The following is a 20,591-nucleotide window of genomic DNA, read 5'->3' as shown; positions in this document are numbered from 1 at the left end:
ATCTTGAGAGTCAGTCTGTTAACTGAAAATAAATGAAAGAACCAGCATGAAGGTGAGAGACCAGAGGACGGGTGAGAAGAGACTGCAACTCTTTTTGTGTGTGCAGCATGCCAGGTATGCAGTGATGCAGAGGAAAGAGAACCAGAGGGAGTGGAGTGATAAGATAAAGCAAGAGCATGAGCCTGAGATGAGCCCGCTACCCCACTGATCCCTATATTAGCATAGATACAGAGTCATCAGCATGGCAGGGAACTGGTGTTGTGAAGGTGACAGCGGGGCCATGACACCCCATCTCATCTCCATAGATACCAGTGGGGCCATGCTGGCAAATCATACATCTGGCTTATCTTTGCTATGCCTATAGTACATGACATTCTAGCATGCTGCCACCTTATGTTTCTCTAATCCTCACAAGCAGTTCATCCCTAATACTGCTTCGGTTGACCCCGAAATGGAGAAATGGAGCACTGCTTAAAAAAAATTCAGCACAGTCGAAATGATTGATCTGAAATTTATGTAGGCCTTTCACTGTTCCATCTGCATGTTGGCTGCCTCCACAGGCTAAACTGCAGGACTTAGATAATCCTGGAAAGGCTACTTAGAGTTCAGTGTTTTTGTCATTTGTGTCTTGCTTGTTTGAATACACATCTGCTCTATGCACGGTGATATCTGGGGTAAGAGGTTATCAGTGTGGCTTTGTAAAAAAGTGTTGCGCTGAGATTTCAAGTAAGCATTGGCTTTATAGTAGGGAGACTCTGGCTCAGAGAATCAACTGTCGGTGGAGGGAATCTACAATTGGCACGCTATGAAGCAAATCCTCTAGCATTGATGGAGTCATGGATGGATATACAATGAATGGGTCAAATATTGATACAGAAGTTGTCTGAATCAGCAATACTGCAGTTAACAGCCAGACATCCCTTAATGGCAGACATGCAACATGTCTCTCAAGTAGTAGCACTTGAGGCAAGACCTCCCAGAAGCTGAAATCTGCATTTTGCAAACATTGCAACCTTTGTTCCCCCAACAAACACAAGGTGAAGCACTTAAGTGTTTTTTAATACCACAACCTCAACCACATGCAGGAAAATCCATAAACATTGGAATGATGTCAAAACAACATTGTGAGGTTTTGACGGTTTTAATTTTCCACTGCTCAAAGTGAAAATGGCTCTTGCAACATTTCCTGCACCCCCGGTGATTTTTATGACAAATACAACAGCAGCTTAATTATACATGCGACCACCGCCGTAAAAGCAGAACCATTAACTACCATCTTGTTAACACAGAGGACCTGCCCTGAAAGTGCTGGAGTCGCGTTTTGAAATCCTTTCACTCAGCGCCTGTCTGCTTTGGCAGATTGGCACCAGTTGGAGGAAATATAAAAATTAATGTGGCAGGGCTTACACACCTCCTGCATGGGTATCTGGTTTAAATGAACAGGATTCCTTACTGCTGAAGGTAAATTTGATGACCTGTTTTTGATGCACTGGATGAAACATAATGAAACAAATACTGTTTCATCAAATAGACACAAACAGACTTACGTGCTCACACACAAGAGAAATGAGACACATTCTCATTGGGATGCACAGGCACTTTCACTGACTTCCAGTTCATCCCTCAGATGCCTGGAGGCAGGGAGAAAGGTGGCTCCTGGCATCCCTGACCCGCCCCTGTGTGTCCAGGGAGAAAGCTTTTGAGTCTCCAAGTAACAGTGAACTTCCAACCTCTTCCTGAAGAGGCCTTGGTTAAGTTTCAAAGGCTTCCTGGTTTTGCATTACTGGCCAAACACGCCCCAGCTGTACACAAAGTGGCCACTCTCAATGAAACCCTATTGAGACAGAAGGAGATCAGACACCCCTTGACGTAACCAAACATCCCAGTCAAAAGCTAAGTGTTCAGAGGGAATGCCATTGATGTTAGTGTTTGCTTAAACAGGTCAGTATTCACTCATGGCAAGTGTGATATTACAAACACAGCAGAATATTGCACTTGGACACAATGGTTCAAACCCTGGGGCTTCTACAAAGAGAATTCAAACTTTGTCATTGTCTTAATGAAAAGAGGTCATCTGAATATATTATATTTTGTTCTTCTTTTATCAACCTTAGCCTTAGGAACTTCAGCACTATATCCATATGTTCTTCACAGCTTGTGTGTCAAGATCCAGAGTGATGGAGGCATATATACAAAAAACTCACAGAACACCTTCTCAAAAGCAAACCCTGCTGGGCAGCATTCACTAAGAGATATATGGCCCTATGTTAAACAGTAAATGGGCAGAGAAATGGTGACCTACTGAATCCATTATTTCTCCTCCTTTACCTATTGTCTTAAAGCCTGCCTTATGTGCCCAAAGTGCCTTTAAAAGACATGTTTAAGAGAGAGAAGCTCACTGCCTTGAAATGAGCTAACTCAATTATCATAGCAACTGGCAGTGCTCTTTAACATGTCAATGGTGCTTGGCCTGCATGCATAATTTTGCTGTGTTATTGTGGTGGCCTCTGTGTTTCTCACTTACAAAAACCTAAACCACAGGCACGGGGTCCTATTGTCATGGGCGCATCCATCTGGATCAAAGCCATTAGAGGATATTTGCACTTCCTCTGTAGCTCCTGGCTCTTTTTGACATGCGGCAGAAGGAGCAGGCATCACCCACCAGCACTGGGCCAATTGAGGTGCAGATTGACCAAAGGGACAGTGAGGAGGAACAGCCAGCAGGCCAGCGCTCCTGTCAAATCCAGTGATGGACACCCACGTAGGGAGGTGGTAGTTGGCTTGTGGTTTCCTAAGGTCCTTTAGCGATTGATGGGACATGACGTGGCAGGCGCCCTGGTTTCACTCTTTTGTCCCTGGGGATGTTGGAGGGTGTATCAGTATGTCAGGGGCTCTTGGCCACAGCACACTTCTGGTGTCAACTACGTAGGATATACAACCGCATCCTCCCTGCTCTCACATACACCATCAAGAAAAGAGATGGTAGAGTGTGGTAGGTGCCTTAGCAAAGAAATAAACATTGTAGCTAATTTCCTCTTTCTTTATTCAATCTTTGTACATGAATAAAACATGAATGTATGGAGCCTATATGCTGTAAACATAGCTTGCATAAAGCTGTAAGCTCAAATGATCTGAACGCAAACCCATAAATGGTGCCCTTTGAAGCAGAGGAAACATGCTGATATGGCATACAGATAGGCCTGATGTGTTTAACACCGAACACCACTGCAGTTATGGGGGCCACAGACATCCTGTCACACGTGTATGAGTGTGTGTGTGCGTGTGTGTGTGTGCGCACACGGGTACACTCGTGTGTGCACAGGTGAATGAGATGATTAATAGTAAAAGCATAGATCCCTGGACCCATATGGCAAAACAGCTCTCAGAGGCATATCAAAAAGAACCAATTCAGCTCCAACACATAAACACGTTAGCTGTCAATCCATATGTAGCCACATGTAACTTATATGCTTGTCGCTGCGCACACAGCCTCCCTGAGCTGCATTGGAATGCTGACAGCACTGAGATACAAATCTTGATTTGATTAAGAGTTAGAGTTGAGGGGCTTTGCGCTGGAGCCAATGTCTATTTGGGCGGGTGGGCAGAGAGACTGGGGAGAAGGAGGTGAGGTGGACGGGAAGGGGCAAAGTGAGCTGGCAAGGGGAGGGGGAGGTGGTGTGGGTGGGTTTACCTGTGGCCCTGGCTCCTACTGGGAGTAATTTGGAACAGACTGCTCCCAATGTGTTCATTAGGTTGTGATTGGGGCTGAGCGCAGGTGGGGAAGGCCTGCCCAGCCTGACGCTGAATAGTCCTGATTGTGCTCAGCATAAAACGCCATCTGTTTCAATGAGAGAGAAAAACAGAGAGAGGGAGAGAGACAGAGAGAGAGAGAGAGAGGGAGAGAGAGAGAGAGAGAGAGTCAGGAGAAGGGTGCTCTACTACTGGTGAAAAGTCACCTCTTTTATGATGTCGAGACAATTATGTGCGCTACTAGGGTAAACATAGAGTAAGAGTAATGTAATTCTCTTGTTCATCCCAAATTGGTTATGGGCTATGGGGAAAAAAAGAAAAAAATTCTGGCATTTTCCTTCCACTCCAAAGGTCCATAAAGTGAATTAATGACTTGGTGTGAAAATTACTGCCATGTTGCAATACTTGTGTAAATACACAAACAGGCCAAATGTGACTTATCTTAGGGGTGACTTAAAATGGCGTCCATTTCCCAGCTAAATGGCAGGTTCCAGTCTAGCTGTGGCTCGCCACTGTGAGCAGAGGACTGAAGAGACAAGGGGATTGGAGATGGGGCAGCAGTTTATTTATGGGTTGCCTGCTTCAAAGCTGAGATGTTTTTGGTTAATCCTGTACTTTTTCCAAAAGCAGACATACACACACTAATCTACATGTTTACACACAAATTTACACTCGGCCGTAGACGCATTACCCAAAATCACATTCATAGGCTTCACATGGTCAAAATGCAGAAAACAAAAAATATCTTTTTACTCCCCCACCTTTCTTTCTGTCTGCCTCTCTTTTTTTCTCTCACTCCAAGGCCCTGGGAAGAAAGAGAAGAGAGCGGAAGAGAAGAAGGCCACTGTTTGCCGCTCGACTTTTGAAGCGTCTTTATCGGGCTTGGCAGCGTGGTCCTGCGTGTCCAAGCCTCGTCGTGCTTTTCATTCTTTGTGCCATCCAAGGTGTGTCCAATGCACTGGGGCTTTGTGTGGGGAAGGAGACGACACATCACATTCTGTCTTCAGTCTCTAGCTGGGGGATGGGGGCATGGGGGGCTGTCGAACAGAAGGGGGACAAAAAGCAAACTTATAGAAGGCCCCGGCTCTTCAAAGCTGAGATGCACAAAGGCTTATAAAGCGTTACTTCATGCAGAGTTGTGCCAGATGTAATTGCGGGGTTCCCGGAGATAAAGAATCACATGCAATGCTTAGCCCCGCCCCTGACACCATGAAAGGTCTGCGGCTAAGAAGCTTCAACTGCAAAGGAGGAAAGTTTTCCTCACTTTGATGCACCATAAACAAGTGAGTAAATAAGCTATCCATAAGGCCTTGGTACAAATCCACCACTTGCTGACTCGAAAAGGCAATTTCATGCATGGGACTTGATAAATGTAGGGTGAATGGTTGTCGCTACTAGAAATCAGGAGGGGTGGAAGCTCCACCAAGCGACAAGTGATTCCCCTCCCCTTTTTCTCTCTGCCATCAGCTTCATGGCAGGTGCTTTCAAGTCTAAACACTGCTTTCTACAGGAAATGATTCATTGTTAATAATCCCAGCAGTTGGCAGCACGAGTCAGGTGCATGGCAGGGATAGGTAGGCCGTAGTTGCCCTGATCAAACTGACTAGTCTTCATCTGTTTCCTGTGGCTTCCTGCTGGGGTGGGACGGGTGCAGAGTGTGCATTGTTAAATATGTTCCAGGGCACAAGTACTGCCACTGTAAGTCTGCACACCCTGCCCTCTGCTGAATGTGCTTTGTGTATGTATGCACACACATGTGTCTGTGTATTACTGACAGTGAATGGTGATGGGTGTGGAGGAAGGGGCGGTGCCAGCACTTTGGGCCTGCAGATGGGGTTCCCACAGGAGGGACACGCCCCGGTGTTTTCCTAGACAGAGACGGAGGCATTGTGTACAAACATAGTGACAGATCCATCTTTGCATCATATTGGTTCACAAGCTACAGCTATGGCTAGAATACAGTAAGCTCCCATTGTCTTCTCATGGCCCATGTCCACAGACATCCTGCTGAGGCTATGTAAACTCAGAGGGTGTCCATATGCATTAGGTCATGGCTTAGATATCTTGCCCAGAGATATTCCTATAGAGGTAAGCTTTGTTTCTAATGTAACAGAAATAACCCACCGATTTAATGTGTAGCATCCATCGTAATAACGGCACATAAGGGTAACTCAGCAGCTCTTGTCTTTGCAGGATGGGATTACTTCGGTAGTAGTGTTTCTTTAACAGACTTCTTTCTTGCAACTATGAATCGGAACTTAGATTTACTTACTATACTCTCTGCAGTAAGAAGGGCAGTTTGCTCTGTACCAGCAGAATTACAATGGCCTTTTATGGCAGAGTGAAATCTTGCCCGTGATTAGAGTGGAAATGAAGGATCTTCTGTATATCCAAGCGATATTAAATGGCACCTGGCAGAGCAGGGGCGCTAAAGCCTCACCCAGTACTCCTTTGCATATCAATAAGAAGGCACTCCTATGAAACAGAATAATTCAACTGCCAGTGCTGGCCTACAAACATCATTTTCAGTGGAGGAGCCATAGCTTGTATCTCACACAGATGTAAACACTCATGTAAAAATAAAAAATAAAAATTGAAATAATGAAATGGAAACAAAAATGGTATACGTGGACTGAGAATTTCCATAGGCTTGGGTCTCCACACCCCAAGATATAGGCCTACCTTTCATTCCCTGTTTTATAATGGTTTCCCCTTAGTGCAGACGACAAGAAATGAAGATGAAAAATTACATGTGCAGTTTATTGTGATGAATTGTGTGAGCTGTACCAGTAGTCACAATAATGAGTAAGAATTACTGGTGGATCAGTAGGCTTATACTTCTAACACCACCACTAAAGCCTTTTTCCAGATGAAACTTTTGGTTGAGCTGAAGGCACGCCTGTATCTCTCCACGTGCACCAACCACTCTCAGGTCACAGAACAAAGCACCAGGGCCAGCTAGTAGGTCTCAAAGGTTATGCTATCCCAAGAGTACCTTGAGTCTCTTTCCAAAATCACTAGCATTCTCAAAGCCCCCCTGCAGCCCAGCCCCTCATCACAAAATGCCCCCAATGGCCCCACACACCCACTCACAACCCCACACTCCTCTCTGGTGGGAGGCCAGGGTGAGGGGAGAACCTGGGTGTATCACCTGGAGCCCTCAGTACGTGATGACTGGGCTCGGTCTCTCCAAAACCAGTCTGAGACCCAGTAGGGGGGTGGCGGTAATGATGCTAAGAGGGCAGAAACACATACAGGGGGCAGATTTCATTTTCTCTGCATTTCACAAAGGCCTTTTGCACGCAAGAGAGGGTTTTACCCCATGAGAGATAATTAGTCATAACCCAAATGGCCCTGTTAGCTTGGGTTCATATACACATACACTCAAATACAGCTGCTCTATCACCTTAGAACTGGCTAGTTTTACACAAGAGGATCCGCTAGAAAGCAGCTTTTTGTTTGTTTGGAGTTAGAGAGTGATCGTCTTCATCTTTCATTCATGGCGTTCAACCACAGACACACATCTATTTTCAAAACTAACCATACACAAAAATTTTAAGCACTATAGGTCTTGAGAGAAAAGCAAATAGAAGACAATCATCTAGAATACTGTGGGAATAGTGCTTGTACTAATCCTACATTAATTTGATTTGCCTGTGTGTTCATGAGACAGTGATAAAGTGACGTGCTTAAAACCACTGAAGCAGCAAATCCAAACCCTTGTTTGCTCAGTCAGCCAGCACTTACATCTCTCTTCTCCACTATCGCAGACAGTTCTAATACAGGGCACCTTACATAGGGTAGGCAACTACATGACCTACTGCAGTTACATGCACGAGGTTAAGGACTCTAAAAGTCTTTGGTCCCTAACACTGTCTCTATCTCTTACAGCAAGAGGAAGGGTTGAAAAAGCACAAGTGCAGTTCAGTCAAAACAGCTAAACGGGTGAGAATTAAGATGTTTTAGCGTGGGATGAGGCAGTTATGCATACATAACATGTTGAGGCTGAGACCCCCTACTGAGGAGAGGCACGACAAAGCCTCTCTAACAGCAATACCTCTGGGACCGCTAATGATTAATTAGCTTGTGTCATTAAGTGAGGCAAATGTCACCCGAGCTTCCTGGGGAAGCTGTCACACCATGTGCAGGCTACCCACAAGTTTCCCCCTCAGGTATTGAGGGGGTGCAGTCCTCTGTTATTAGTCAAATCCTGACATCTAGTGGTCAAATTAAAAAACACATCAGTCTGCAGTGGCTTCCCTTACATAAGTCAGCCCAATATAACTCTATTTTTTTTTACCCATTTCTTGAACATTATATCTTTATATTTATTTAACAATTAAATGTATCCCTGGCAACTTCTAAAAACACATAAGAGAGGTTATCCCGACTCAGCTTTGGGATTATTCCCTGATTTAAGAGATCACCAAACTAGGATAAGGTGACCTCTGACCTTTAAGTGTCATTCACCTCACTGACCAGAGCACTGACGTCAAAATTAAAGAGCTGATACTTCCTCATACACAAGAGTTTGAGGAGGCACCAGCTGGCATGCTGACATGCCTAGTTAGGCTGGCATCATTCGCACACAAGAAATGCCATCCCAAACACAAAAGAACGTATTTTGATATAGCTTACTCTGATAATAAGGGATCAAATGATTTAACCAAATAAAAGGAGGCGGAATGATCTAAAAATGAATAGCTGACATTTTAAATTGTCTTACTAGTTATCCAAGACACAAAGTGGTTTCAAAGACTTCATTGCTCAAATTGGGACTAATCTACAAGTGACGATGGGCCAACTAGTACTAAGAAGTAAGTATTAATTCATCCAAGCTACTTACTTTATTTCTGCTGCTCTCTCCATCCCCCTTCACTGGCCTTCCAGTGTACACATGTTTCCAAGTCACATTTTATCTCCCTCTCTGTCTCCATCCAAGGATCAGTCAGTCTCTGAGAAGGTCAGTACTGAAGCCTGGCCTACTATGAAACCAGTCCCGTACGGAGTGAGAGGGCCCCTTTCTTCACCAGGGAGTGGCAGCACAACATAGAGAGGCTTAACAAACACACACACACACACACACACACACACACACACCTTATGTCTGCAAGTGTTTGTCCACATCCACATGCATGCAGGCACACACAGATGCGCACGCACACACACACTCATCCGCACAATCTGTCTCACGCTCACACAGACATCCGCATTCAAAAGCACACCTGTCAGGGCCTTTCCACTGTGTGAGCAAAAGCAAAGAAGTCTGGCCCCCCCTCTGACTCGCTGTATGTGGTATCCCATGTCTGTTATATTAAAGCAAATCCATTCAGTTCCCACTTTCTCATCTGAAATAATGGCATGAGCAATTTTCACATTTAGACAAGCAGGAACACATGCAGTTTCGCTTTTTCTCTCCCTCTCCCTCTCTCCCTGTGTCTCTCTCTCTTCTTAATGAATGGGACAGGATCTGACCCCCATGGCTGCAGTCTAATCTGCCTTTGAGAATTGCTACGATTTTACCATGAAAACATAAACCTCCTTACACAGTTTTATTCCTTTGTAAAAAGCACAATAACTCAGACATCTCAGTGAATAACACACACATCTGCTCATATCTACTCATACATGTGTAAGTGTATGGGATCTCTGTGTTATTTCCTACAGGCAAAGAGGCCTGAGGCCTTGCCAGGAGCCCTCTGTTTGTGCCAGTCCACTGGTGTGTGACGTCCATTTGAAGGGGAAGAATCTGTCAAATTGAATGATTGAATTAAAGTGCACTTTGGTCCAGAGTGGTGCTCTCTCTTTGCCACTTTGCACCGCAACATGTCTTGTCCGAAAATAATTAGATTGGGGCCTTGGGTGGTGGAGTGGCCGTATCCTCAATGGTAAAAAGAAGGAATGGTCTGGCTTTGAATGGAAGCCTCCCATCTTAAAGAACACTTTATTTCTCTACACTTGAGGTTTGTTGTCTTTTGTGACTATTATCCCCATTCACCATTTGCTTTCATGCAGCTGTGCCCCTGTTAAAAAAGTCTTTGTGCCAGCACCATGAATACACGGAATGTGTCCATGGCAGGTAGCCCTTATAGCAAGTTAATCTGCTGAAAGAGCCTCACACAAGTACTTTTAAATTCTCTCTGGGCCACAGAGGGCTCATCATCAATCGAGCACTTCTCCCCTTTGTAGGGCTGATGAGTGTAAAGCGCTGCCGGTGACAATGGCTGCCAAGTGTGGCAAAGTAATCACCTTCTGGGGAAAACACTAGTAATTACTTCTAAACTGTTTGGGCTTCGGAGACAACTGCCATTGTGCAATGAAATGAAAAGCTCCCTTTCAAGAGCAGTGGTGTGACGCTCGCTCTCAATCTGTTTGTTATCTGTTTGTTTACAGAGATTTCTCTTTGCAATTGCCCACTGCAACCACACATTATCTGTGTATGTGTGTTCATTGTGCGTGTGTGTGTGTGTGTGTGTGTGTGTGTGTGTGTGTGTATGTGTCTATGGACTTGTACACTTCTTTATGTGTATTCCTGACCCGGGGAAGAAAAACTACTGGCTCTCGTCAAGAAACCTCAAGTGTACAAAAACATATTTTACAATGGTATAAGGTGGATTGCCATTGTCTTTTCATATCAATTAAGAAGAATAAAGTTGCCGACATCCCTACGGAGTATGTTAATGCGCTAAATTCCTCCATTCAACTCAGCCCTTATTCATCCTCTGAATGGTTCTGAATAAGAGCAACGTGAGAATGTCTTTAAGCAATTATCTCTTGAGATGCACTGAAGGAGCTTCCTGTTAGATGTATGACTTAGCAGTTGTGTTTTATCAGTGTTATGTCAAATACTGAAAATCTCCTCAGTCAGTTTAGTTTTGATGTTTTTTACAGCAGCATATGAAACTGATTTTATCCTTTAACCAAAATTAAATTTATCAGATGCGCAACATATACAGAATATACAGAAGTTAAATTAATACATAAAGATTTTTTTTAAAAAGGCGGGGGGACGGGGGTATTTTTCCTTAATTTCTGTTGTCCTTTCAAAGCATTATGAAGCGTATTATTGTATGTGGGCACTAGATGGAGCTCTCAAGCCCTGTGCTAGAAGATGTCATGATTTCCTCCAAAGTTTGAAAGCCAGCTTCCCTGGAGTGAACACTGATCTCATACCACAGCATCGGTGAAAAGTATGCAGTAAAACTTGTAATTCTACCTAACAGACAAAAGTATATGAAATAAATTAAGAAAGCAAATGCTTTAAATGTACAGCAGTTTGTTATCAAAGGGGACATTTCTTCTTGCCATTTGATAAATGTATAAATGTATGTATGCCAAAGCATACTAACATGCCAACTCTACTCCTCTAATCCTCAATGCATGGAGCCTTTAATGACTTCCCCTCACTACACTTTACAATAACTTGCTGACCTTGTCTTTTGTGCCTTTTTAAAGAATACTCCACTGACAATCTTATTTCATTCACTCAAAAATCTGTTTATTCCACCATTAATCATATCTTAACTGTCTCGAATTGTTCCTATGACATAAAGAAAGGGGCTGAAATATCATAGAGAGGACTGTCATTTTCCCATTTTCCTTTTTCATGATTACTATCATCAAAATTATTGTTAATATAGCATAAAGGTAGTCTAATTCATTTGTTTATCTTACTGGTTTAATTGTCAAAGACAGTGCACATTAATCACGATTAAAAAAAAACAAAAAACAACAACAACAACAACAAAAAAACTGTAAATGAGCCAGGGAAGCTACTTTTTATCTGTTATCCCTAGCCAGATGTAAAAAGGCACAATAAAAGTGACTGAGCAAGCAAGTGAGTGATAGAGAGAAATGTAGAGACAAAGAGAGAGAGAGAGAGAGAGAGAGAGAGAGAGAGAGAGAGAGAGAGAGAGAGAGAGAGAGACCTGAGGCCAGCCCTAACATTCATAACTGTAGTGCCAGTCTAATCCCATAAGCCTATGCAGGCAGCAGGCCCGCGGGTCCCCCTTTGAACCAGGGGCCATGCACCAGAAGGAACAGGGAGAACATCTTCCCATCCCTTTACGGCCACCAGCATCTCATTGCTGCCTAAATCTAACACAGGGTGCTTGCGAGTCACATCAAAGGGCTTTTTGATAATCCATATAGGGCACAGACTTGAAATAAGACGACTAATTACGGGTGTTGATTACTAGGCCGTGTAAGCTACAGACTAATTGGATTGCACAATGTAGCCCTGCTTTTGTTTTTCTGTGCTTCATAATGAAGGCTTTTACTATGAAGGCTGCGATATTCAAGCCATTTTTTGTTCCTAGCAATCAATATGATGGTTTATCTGTCATACCCATCAATATGATGGGTATGACATATTCATAGGTGTTTTAAATTATAAGCTTCTAACTCACTTTATCATCAAAACTATATGACATATCACAGTCATAGACATTTTACTCTCTTTAATCTCTTGATGTTACTTAAAGCTTGTGTGGTGTATGGGCTTAAATATTCAAATCCTTCCCAAGATTTCCTCCATTTTTACCCCCTTTGGCCCTTTTTGTTTTGCTGTTTTGTTTCCCCTCCTTGCCTGCCATGAGGGTTCAGGTCAGGCGGTGGTGTTTTGTTTTCGACAAACTGCAGGTCTGAAAAGCCCTTTTTGAGACTGCTAACAGTGATTAAAGGCTTTACCTGAAATTTAACTTGAACTTAAAGATAAAGAAAGTTCTGCAGAAAACAGGCTACACAAATACACACTTCATCCAACTTGGTACTACAAGGCTCTGTTTTCCCATCCATTCACAAAGTTAAGTGTTTCTCTGTTTCCTCAATCAAAATCTACATTTTGTCAGAGGCTAATAATATTAACCATGACGCACAAGCCGGAAAACAGCAAATGTTTCATAATATATATTTGCACTTTACATTTTCCTGATGATAATGAAAACAAAAATGAATGAGCATATTAAAGGCTAATTACTAGTTTGCCAGTTAAATCATCAGTTTTTGTAGTTAGCACTTGGCTAGCTAAATCTAGCTACCTAACATGTCATGGCCTCATTTAGAAATAAGGGATAATACGCGGTCTTCTACAAGAGAAATTATCACCAATATGGAGGCAAAGGGCTCCTTTGTGATTTTTTCCGACCAGTTACACAGTTACATGGCTGTCTCCATAGTAATGTCAGTGGTAAAAAGAAAATGCAAAGAAATACTCATTTCAAGGGTGGGGGGTAGGAGCTAAATGCCCACCCTCAAAATATAACACTAATTTCTTTTAATTTACTTTTCTAGGTTGTAAATGAGCTAACTTAGCGAGGATAGACTCACCTGCTGCTGTCCCCTGGGTTGACTGGTCTTTTCCCTGTCTGTGGCGGTTGGAGGTAAGTCATTTACCGTATTTCCCCAATTAATCGCCCGGGCGTTTAATGCGCAAAATCAACTTGGAACCCAGGCGTTTAAAAGAACCAGGCGGCTATTCGCTGCAGGCCTTTATTTATTTTTGCACAGACCTGCACCAGGCCATTATTGTGATGACAGTTATTGTCCAATATATTTATAGTCGGTTGATTTAAGATTACAGTACACCCTTTTTTCTAACGTTAGATTACAGTACACCCATTTTTCTAACGTTAGCTAGCTCTCTTATTTTGACAGTTATTGTGCGGCTAACTGTTTACTTCTGCAAAAATAAGGTGAATAGCCTTATTTTGGGTTACCTCAATATAATGCAAATAATCGCCCCAGCGGTTATTCGGGTGGGCGTTTAATATGCAAAATGGGTGCAGACCCCAGGCGTTTAAAAGAACCAGGCGGCTATTTGCGGCCGGGCGATTAATAGGGGGAAATACGGTAGTTAATGGAGATAAACCGTCATAACGTCTTTTTGGCTCTAGATGTCGCCAAAGCTGACCTGTGGCTCGTGTTAGCTCGCTAAACTACACAACGTATAAAAGCACATTAACTTTGGAAGTGAAGAACAGTTCATTCATTCATTCATTCATTCATTCATTCATTCATTCATTTATCCTAACGATGGCCATGTCATTTTGTCAATTTTGAGCGGTAATTTTGTCTCATTGGTTGGGGTTCAGGATAGAGTTGGGTTATGGCTGAGACTCAGGAAAGGTTGTCGAGAATGAATGTAAATCAATGAGGTCATGCCTTCACCATCCTAGGAAAAAACATTTCTCTAACAGGTATATGGCGATGAGTTGATAAGGTCTTGACAGTGCTTTAATTAACCAATCATAAAGAAGTATTCAATGTAGCATGTATAATAATCGCAATTGTCTCCTAGTTATTTCTTTTCTTTCTTTTTTTTTTTTTTTTTTTTAATCTAATTAATCTCACCAGAAAGCAAAATGTTTAGGCTACCTTATACATTGACATTAACTTCCTCACAGCCATATTATTGTGGAAAGATCGTTGTGATTGGTCTAATTCCTCACTTCACACCAAAGGAACCTGCAAGAGTATTTCTTTATCTTATATAAATAAATGGAATAGCTAATATCTCATGAGGGAAAATTTAAAGAGCTAAATGGTCTTGTTAACTACCGTCACACAGGACACTGGACCAGATGAAAGGAGGCAACACTAAAAGGCAATAAATAAATGTTGAAGAAAAAAGAACCTATTTCAAACCCCTGAAATTGGCCTCTGAACAGAATTTAGGATTGTTTTTAATCAAAGCAACATAGTACTATACTGTAGCAACTTTCAGACTGATGGTAACACACCAGGAAAATTAGGGTGGTGGTTTGTAGCTTATGATCTCCCCATGTAGAAAGTGGCAGGTAAGCTTATGAGGAGCAGAGGCGCATTCAAAACAAAGAGGGGGGAGCGGGAGGGGGTCGGTGACAAGCCACAGACGGGGGAGATATCAGTGCAGGTGTCCTTGGTTTCCTGACACCCGGGAGACAAGACCCGACCATAAGTAGCCTAAGATCGCGGAGGAACCAAAGCTGATCGCACGTTAATGTTTGATCTCTCATCCCGAAAGAGCAGCATAAACGGAGGATATGTTCGTCTGGATGAGAGACCCCCGCTGGGTGAAGACATGCAGCGTATGGTAGCTGATCCGTGAAAGCGCTGCCATTGACTGGAGCGGCGGCAGGGATGAGAGCAAAACGATGAAAAACCGAGCGCTGGAGACCGAGCATCCTCAACCAGAAACAAAAAAAAAAACACATCACATCAACACCACTGATCATGTCCAGGTAATATATCAGTCCGAGTTTATTTATAAAAATATGCGGCACAATGGATCGATGGTGGGAGATGAATTCCTGTTAAAGGCTGAATTCGTGCAATGCAAGAGGGGACGACGTTCATTCATTGTCGCCGCCAGACATGAAATAATTCCCCCCTTTTTTTTATTTTGCTTATGGCCAGGCTGTATGAGGCCTGTTATGTTGGTAAAATGTTCATGGATTAAGCAGCGATGGTGGATTGGCTTTAATGTTGATGGTTTAATCAGTGATCATGATGAATAACATGAATCAGTATTGATAAGAGCCAGCATGACATTGGGTTCTATTCACACACACACTGTTTATGCTGTGGTTGCTGTTACGTATAATTTTGTGTCAGATGCAACCAGGAATATAGCCTATACTGTGATGCATTTTGAACTGAAGTCCTTTGAGTGATGAGAATTACTGGGAATGCATCAGTTCCTAGCTAGCTACAAGAGCACACAGGCCTGTCATATTGACAAGTAAACATAGTGTGTGGCTAAGATTGTTTTGTGCTCTTTTATTCCCCTGATCAAGATGAGACTAATCTAACATCTGGTCAAGACTCTGCTGGAATTGAGGCCACACATGCACCCACTGGCACCGTGTCGGACAAACCATGTCCAGCTCTCAAGCACCCAGTGTGAGCAATAATTTCAGCGCTGTGCCATGGAACCCTGGCTTCACCGGCTCCACTCATGACCCAGCCTGGTCCTCCACTGTGAACAGTGTGGTGAAGATGGTGCTGATATCTCTGATTGTTTGTGTGTCTCTGTTTGGGAATGTGGTCGTTCTGCTCGTGTTCCAGAGGAAGCCTCAGCTCCTTCATGTGGCGAACCGCTTTGTTCTGAACCTCCTCTTGGCAGACCTGCTCCAAACCGTGTTAGTCATGCCCTTTGCCATCGCATCCACCGTTCCAGGTGTGTGGCCACTGGATGCCCGACTGTGCCAGGCCCTGGTGGTGCTCATGCACCTTTTTGCATTTGCGGGGGTCAACACCATTATAGTTGTCTCCGTGGATCGCTATCTGGCCATCATCCACCCTCTGTCTTATCCCACCCGCATGACCCCTCACCTGGGCACCAATCTGATCATCTGCACATGGGTGCTCAGCCTTCTGCAGAGCACGCCTCCGCTCTATGGATGGGGGGTTATTGACTTTGACCGCCATCACAATGTGTGCTCAGTGGTGTGGTCATCTAGCCTGTCCTATTCTGCTGTTGTGTCTACCTTTTCTTTCTGGCTGCCTGTGCTCATCATGCTAGGATGCTACTGGATGGTGTTCAGGGCAGCCCGGAGGCAGAATGCCCTTGTGCACCCCATCCAGACCCAATCCCATTCCCAGCCTCACCCACAGGATTACCAGGCACCGTATCCCAGCAGCCCTCAGCATCAGCCTCAACAGGCCCATCCAGCTGATGGCGCCCTCTCAGGTGGAGCGTACCCTGTCCGAGTCAGACACAGACGCTTCCACTACCACTGCAAGGCAGCTCGAGTAGTTTTTGTGATCATGGCCTCGTATATTCTGAGCATGGGTCCGTACAGCATACTAAATACTGTATCAATGAGCTCCAGTGTAGCTGTGCCCCGCTGGTTGTCCTCCCTTGCACTCGTACTCTTCTTCTTGCAGTGCTGCCTACACCCCTACATATATGGTTACATGCACCGCAGTGTAAGGAAGGAGTTCCTGGCGTTGCTCTGTGGGCCATTCTGCAAGCAGGGCCGTCCCAGTCAGAGCTCTGCTGTGGAGAGCTGCTTCACTGCCACAGACGGACGCTCCGGTGCCCACCCTCATCTACCTAGCCTGGCTGCACGTGTCTTCCCTTTGCGGACGTGGGAGGAGTGCACTGCCTCCTCCTCTCCCACCTTGGACAGGAAGTCAAGGGACAGCCGTAAAGAGACCACGTCCACCAGCCTCAGCTCTGAGAAGGAGCTGACAGTTCACAGCAAGTGAAGCACACACACTGCCTTGGGGACTCACTGGGTAGTTTGACAGTGTTTGCTCTCAGCTAAAGAGCTTGTCATTCAGCATGGTCCCATCTGCAAATATGCCTTTTTGAGAACAGGGTTGTTCATTCTGTCACTGATGACATACACAATGGCAGTATTAGCTACTTGATCATCAACATAATGTTCTTTCATTTTTTTGGACTTAGCTCGATCAAATCAGTAACTTGTGGACCAAGTGTTTCCCTTTGAAAATGAACTTTCTGGTCCATCTATTGTTGCTTTATGAATGTGTAAAAACTGAAATCGTAAATATTTTTGAGAGCTATCCAAGTAAATACATTTTGAAGAGTTTTGTCAATACATAGCGGTATTACTTTTTTGGACAGTCATGCCCTTACTGTATAAAACTGTGACCTTATGTTACAATGGGCATTTCAATCTCATATTACAGGACCAAGCTAAGGCAACACCAGAGCACACGTTACATTGTTATTTGTTTTCTCTTGTTTGCCCAAAGATCTATTGTAAATCTGTAAGTGTGTTTTTTGTTCAATAATATACTTAGACTTGCTGTGTAGAGGTAGAAATTGTTATGTGGGATCAAAGTGGTTTGTGCTGTGCTACTTTGCCCTAGTTATGGGGCACATATGTGTCCGCCAAGGTAATCAAATATGTTACCTTCACAGCCATTTCCTCTTATCCTCCTTACTTGTGCATTTGTATTCCCTATCATACAACCTGAGACCACAGGATTCTCTGTCTTTGCGTCAGTGCAAGCAAGTGGCCTCTGCAGCTAATGAACTCAGGGTATGGTTGTGTAGAATGTCTAATGCCCAATCCTGTTCTTGCATTTTCTTGAGTTTGTGTTTCCCCACCGTTGTCTTCTTATCTCCCCTTAGTCTCAAAGCGCCTTTTGAATGAATGCATTGCTGAGTTATTCATCGTGCCTGTCAGTTCACCAACACAAGAAAGTTGGCTGCTCCATCTCCATGATGGGACTGTCATACATACAAGTTCGCCTTAGCCAGTTTGTTCCCTTATCTTAGAGTAAGTGAGGTGTAAAATTTGCCTCTTACCTTATTGTGCCATTCTGTATTTTCACTCAGTATCTGTTGCCTTTGCAATAGCAGCCTGTTGATGAGGAGGTACAATTTTGGACTCATTGAAAAACACAGAACAGATGATGAAAACAAGATAAAACCATTGAAGGGATGGCATAAGTGATAACACCATGAACAACGTTGGTTGTATGCTACAGGATGTTTATTCGTTGCCGCGATGACCCTCTGAACACATGTAAATACAGCTTCCTAAAAGATACCTCGTGATATTTTTAATGGAAGTATTTGCTTAAAGCCAAGGACAGGATCGAGACTGTAACTGTTGTATGTTTGCTGTGATCTTGCCAGGGGGAAGTTGATTCATACTCTTGATATTTTTAGTACCTCAAAACCCTCATAAGAGAAAGGCAATCAGTTGAACTGATGGAGTAAATGACTCGTTGCCAAAGGATCTTATTGGTGCATTATGACATAGTGTGTATTATTTAAAACATAGTGGCCAGTCCCCAGTCTTCAAGTATTTTCTACCTTATGGGGAAAGACAGGAACACAAACGTACTATTATTATTATAATTATTATTATGACATGTGACTTTGTGAGAGGAGGTTGCTAAGAAATTATTAGAAATTGATAAAACTGGTGAAACTCAATCAGAGAAAGGACTGGTGTATAATATTGGTGTGTGCGTGTGTGTGTGTGTGTGTGTGTGTGTGTGGTTTATTAAACACGTCACTCGCAAGAAACACATACTATAGTATTATTGTTGACAATCAAAACCAGTGTAATAGGAAGGCATGTACCATTTTCAAAGTGTTGTTCTGTAAAGTATTTTTTTTCTTTGTTAAATGCAGTACAGTATGTAATATATCAAGCAAGAGAAAATAATGAATGTTTTATAAGTGCTTTAAAACTACATATTTTTGTGATTTCTATTGTGCTTTTGTATTATTTTGTTTCATCATCATTGGAAGTTGACTGTACACAGTTTATTTAAAAAAAAAAGTGAATAAAACATCTTAAGTTTAAATGTGTAAAATGTGTATCATTAAAGTTAAAGTAGTGTTTATTGAACTGTATTATATTCTCCAATTTAGCAGCTCCACATTGAAGAAGATTGTGTAATTGTGTGAGGAAGGGAAAAAAAGACGGCAAAGAATAATAGCGATAATATCATTTATATAGCAGTTAAAACATTTTACAAACCATAAAATTAGTAAATAATAAATCAGTAATAAAGCGATGTCCAAGGACTGTTGTGTAATGCAAGTTTATTAAATCATCTGAAATCTTGTCTGAGATGAAGATCGAAGGTTTCTGTCCTTACATCTCTGGGTGCCATCTAGCTTGTGGCCGGTTAAATAATCAATAATGTATCCAAGGTCCACACCATGCAGTGTTGCCGTAATCTCAGGTGCCATAATCTCAACATCTGGCATCACACAGAACATCAGCAGATTTCTGCAAAACCTGCAAGTATGAAGCAAATGTTTTTTAGTGAAGCCAAGCTTAAAGTGTGATTATCTAAGAAAGAGGACATAAATGCATGAATGACCTCCAACTCAGCTGAGGATAGCAGTGGTTTAATTTTTCAAACATTTCTCAGCTAAATTGGCACAGCATTTTCAAGCTGCCTCTAAAAAATTAAATCGGATTCAAAGAATGTCCCAAAGTTCTTTGCTGTGGTTTCATTTAACATCTGAAGTTAAGTTCCCTGTGTCATTACAGTTAATATTCAGAGTCAGGAAGACCAAAAATTACATTCGATAAATTCATGGACATTCACCTCTAAATGTTTAAAAGGCATGAATACAGACTTATGACTGTCAAGACAAATAGAGTCCCTGTGTTTGAGTAACTGGGTTTGGTCTGTATGACAATGACAGGACACTATGTGTTTTATGTAATATGACTGAGGAGGAAGGAACAGCTACAGGAGAAAATCCAGCAGGGTGAGGTGTAACCGTTTAAAACAAACAATGTTATATTGGAGAGATCAGAACTAAACCGGTCAAGTGCAGAGTCAGATGCCAGTGTTTACACAGCCGGGTAGGACTGTGTTAACTTTGTATCAAATGCCACACTAAGGTCTAACATAACTTAAACTGCTAAACATGACACGTTTGCTGTATTTGGTATCAAAAAGGGTCATTTATTACTTTCAGGGAAACTGTCTCAGTGCTATGACGCAATCTAAGATGAAACAGGACAGTGTCACAGGGGTTGAAGCCTATCCCACCATGCACTGGACAGGAGGCAGGGAAACACTAGACAGATCAGTAGTCAATTTTTATTTATGATTTTTTTTTTTTTTTTTTTTTTTTTTTAAATGAGAGTACACACCACCTGCATGGTTAAAACTGAATGGGACTGCTCCAAAAAAGCAAAGTTGAAAAAAATAAAAAAAAAACAAACACCACTGTCCTTGGTGCTGAATGCATCTTTGAGAAACCAGTGGGAACAATATTAGAAAGGCAGGTGGATGTTGGAGATAGTTTCTTCCAGCAGTGTTAGCGAGATGGTTTCAAAACGGTTCAGCGCTGCAGAATAATCTGGTATAATGGACAGATCTCAAGAGGTGGTGAAATGTTGACT

General features: G+C 42.8%; 1 protein-coding gene across 1 annotated transcript; it reads left to right on the top strand.

Moving 5' to 3' along the window:
* The first annotated feature begins 15,606 nt into the window (after positions 1-15,606).
* gpr101 (G protein-coupled receptor 101) lies at positions 15,607-16,980 on the top strand. Its single transcript, XM_030062712.1, is given in 1 exon segment — positions 15,607-16,980. A coding segment is annotated over 1 exon segment (1,374 nt).
* Positions 16,981-20,591: the final 3,611 nt, after the last annotated feature.

Source organism: Myripristis murdjan, chromosome 10 (genome assembly GCF_902150065.1).
Source record: "Myripristis murdjan chromosome 10, fMyrMur1.1, whole genome shotgun sequence".
Taxonomy (NCBI): domain Eukaryota; kingdom Metazoa; phylum Chordata; class Actinopteri; order Holocentriformes; family Holocentridae; genus Myripristis; species Myripristis murdjan.
The sequence above is the reverse complement of the archived record's forward strand: the minus strand, read 5'-3'. Positions and strand labels throughout refer to the sequence as shown.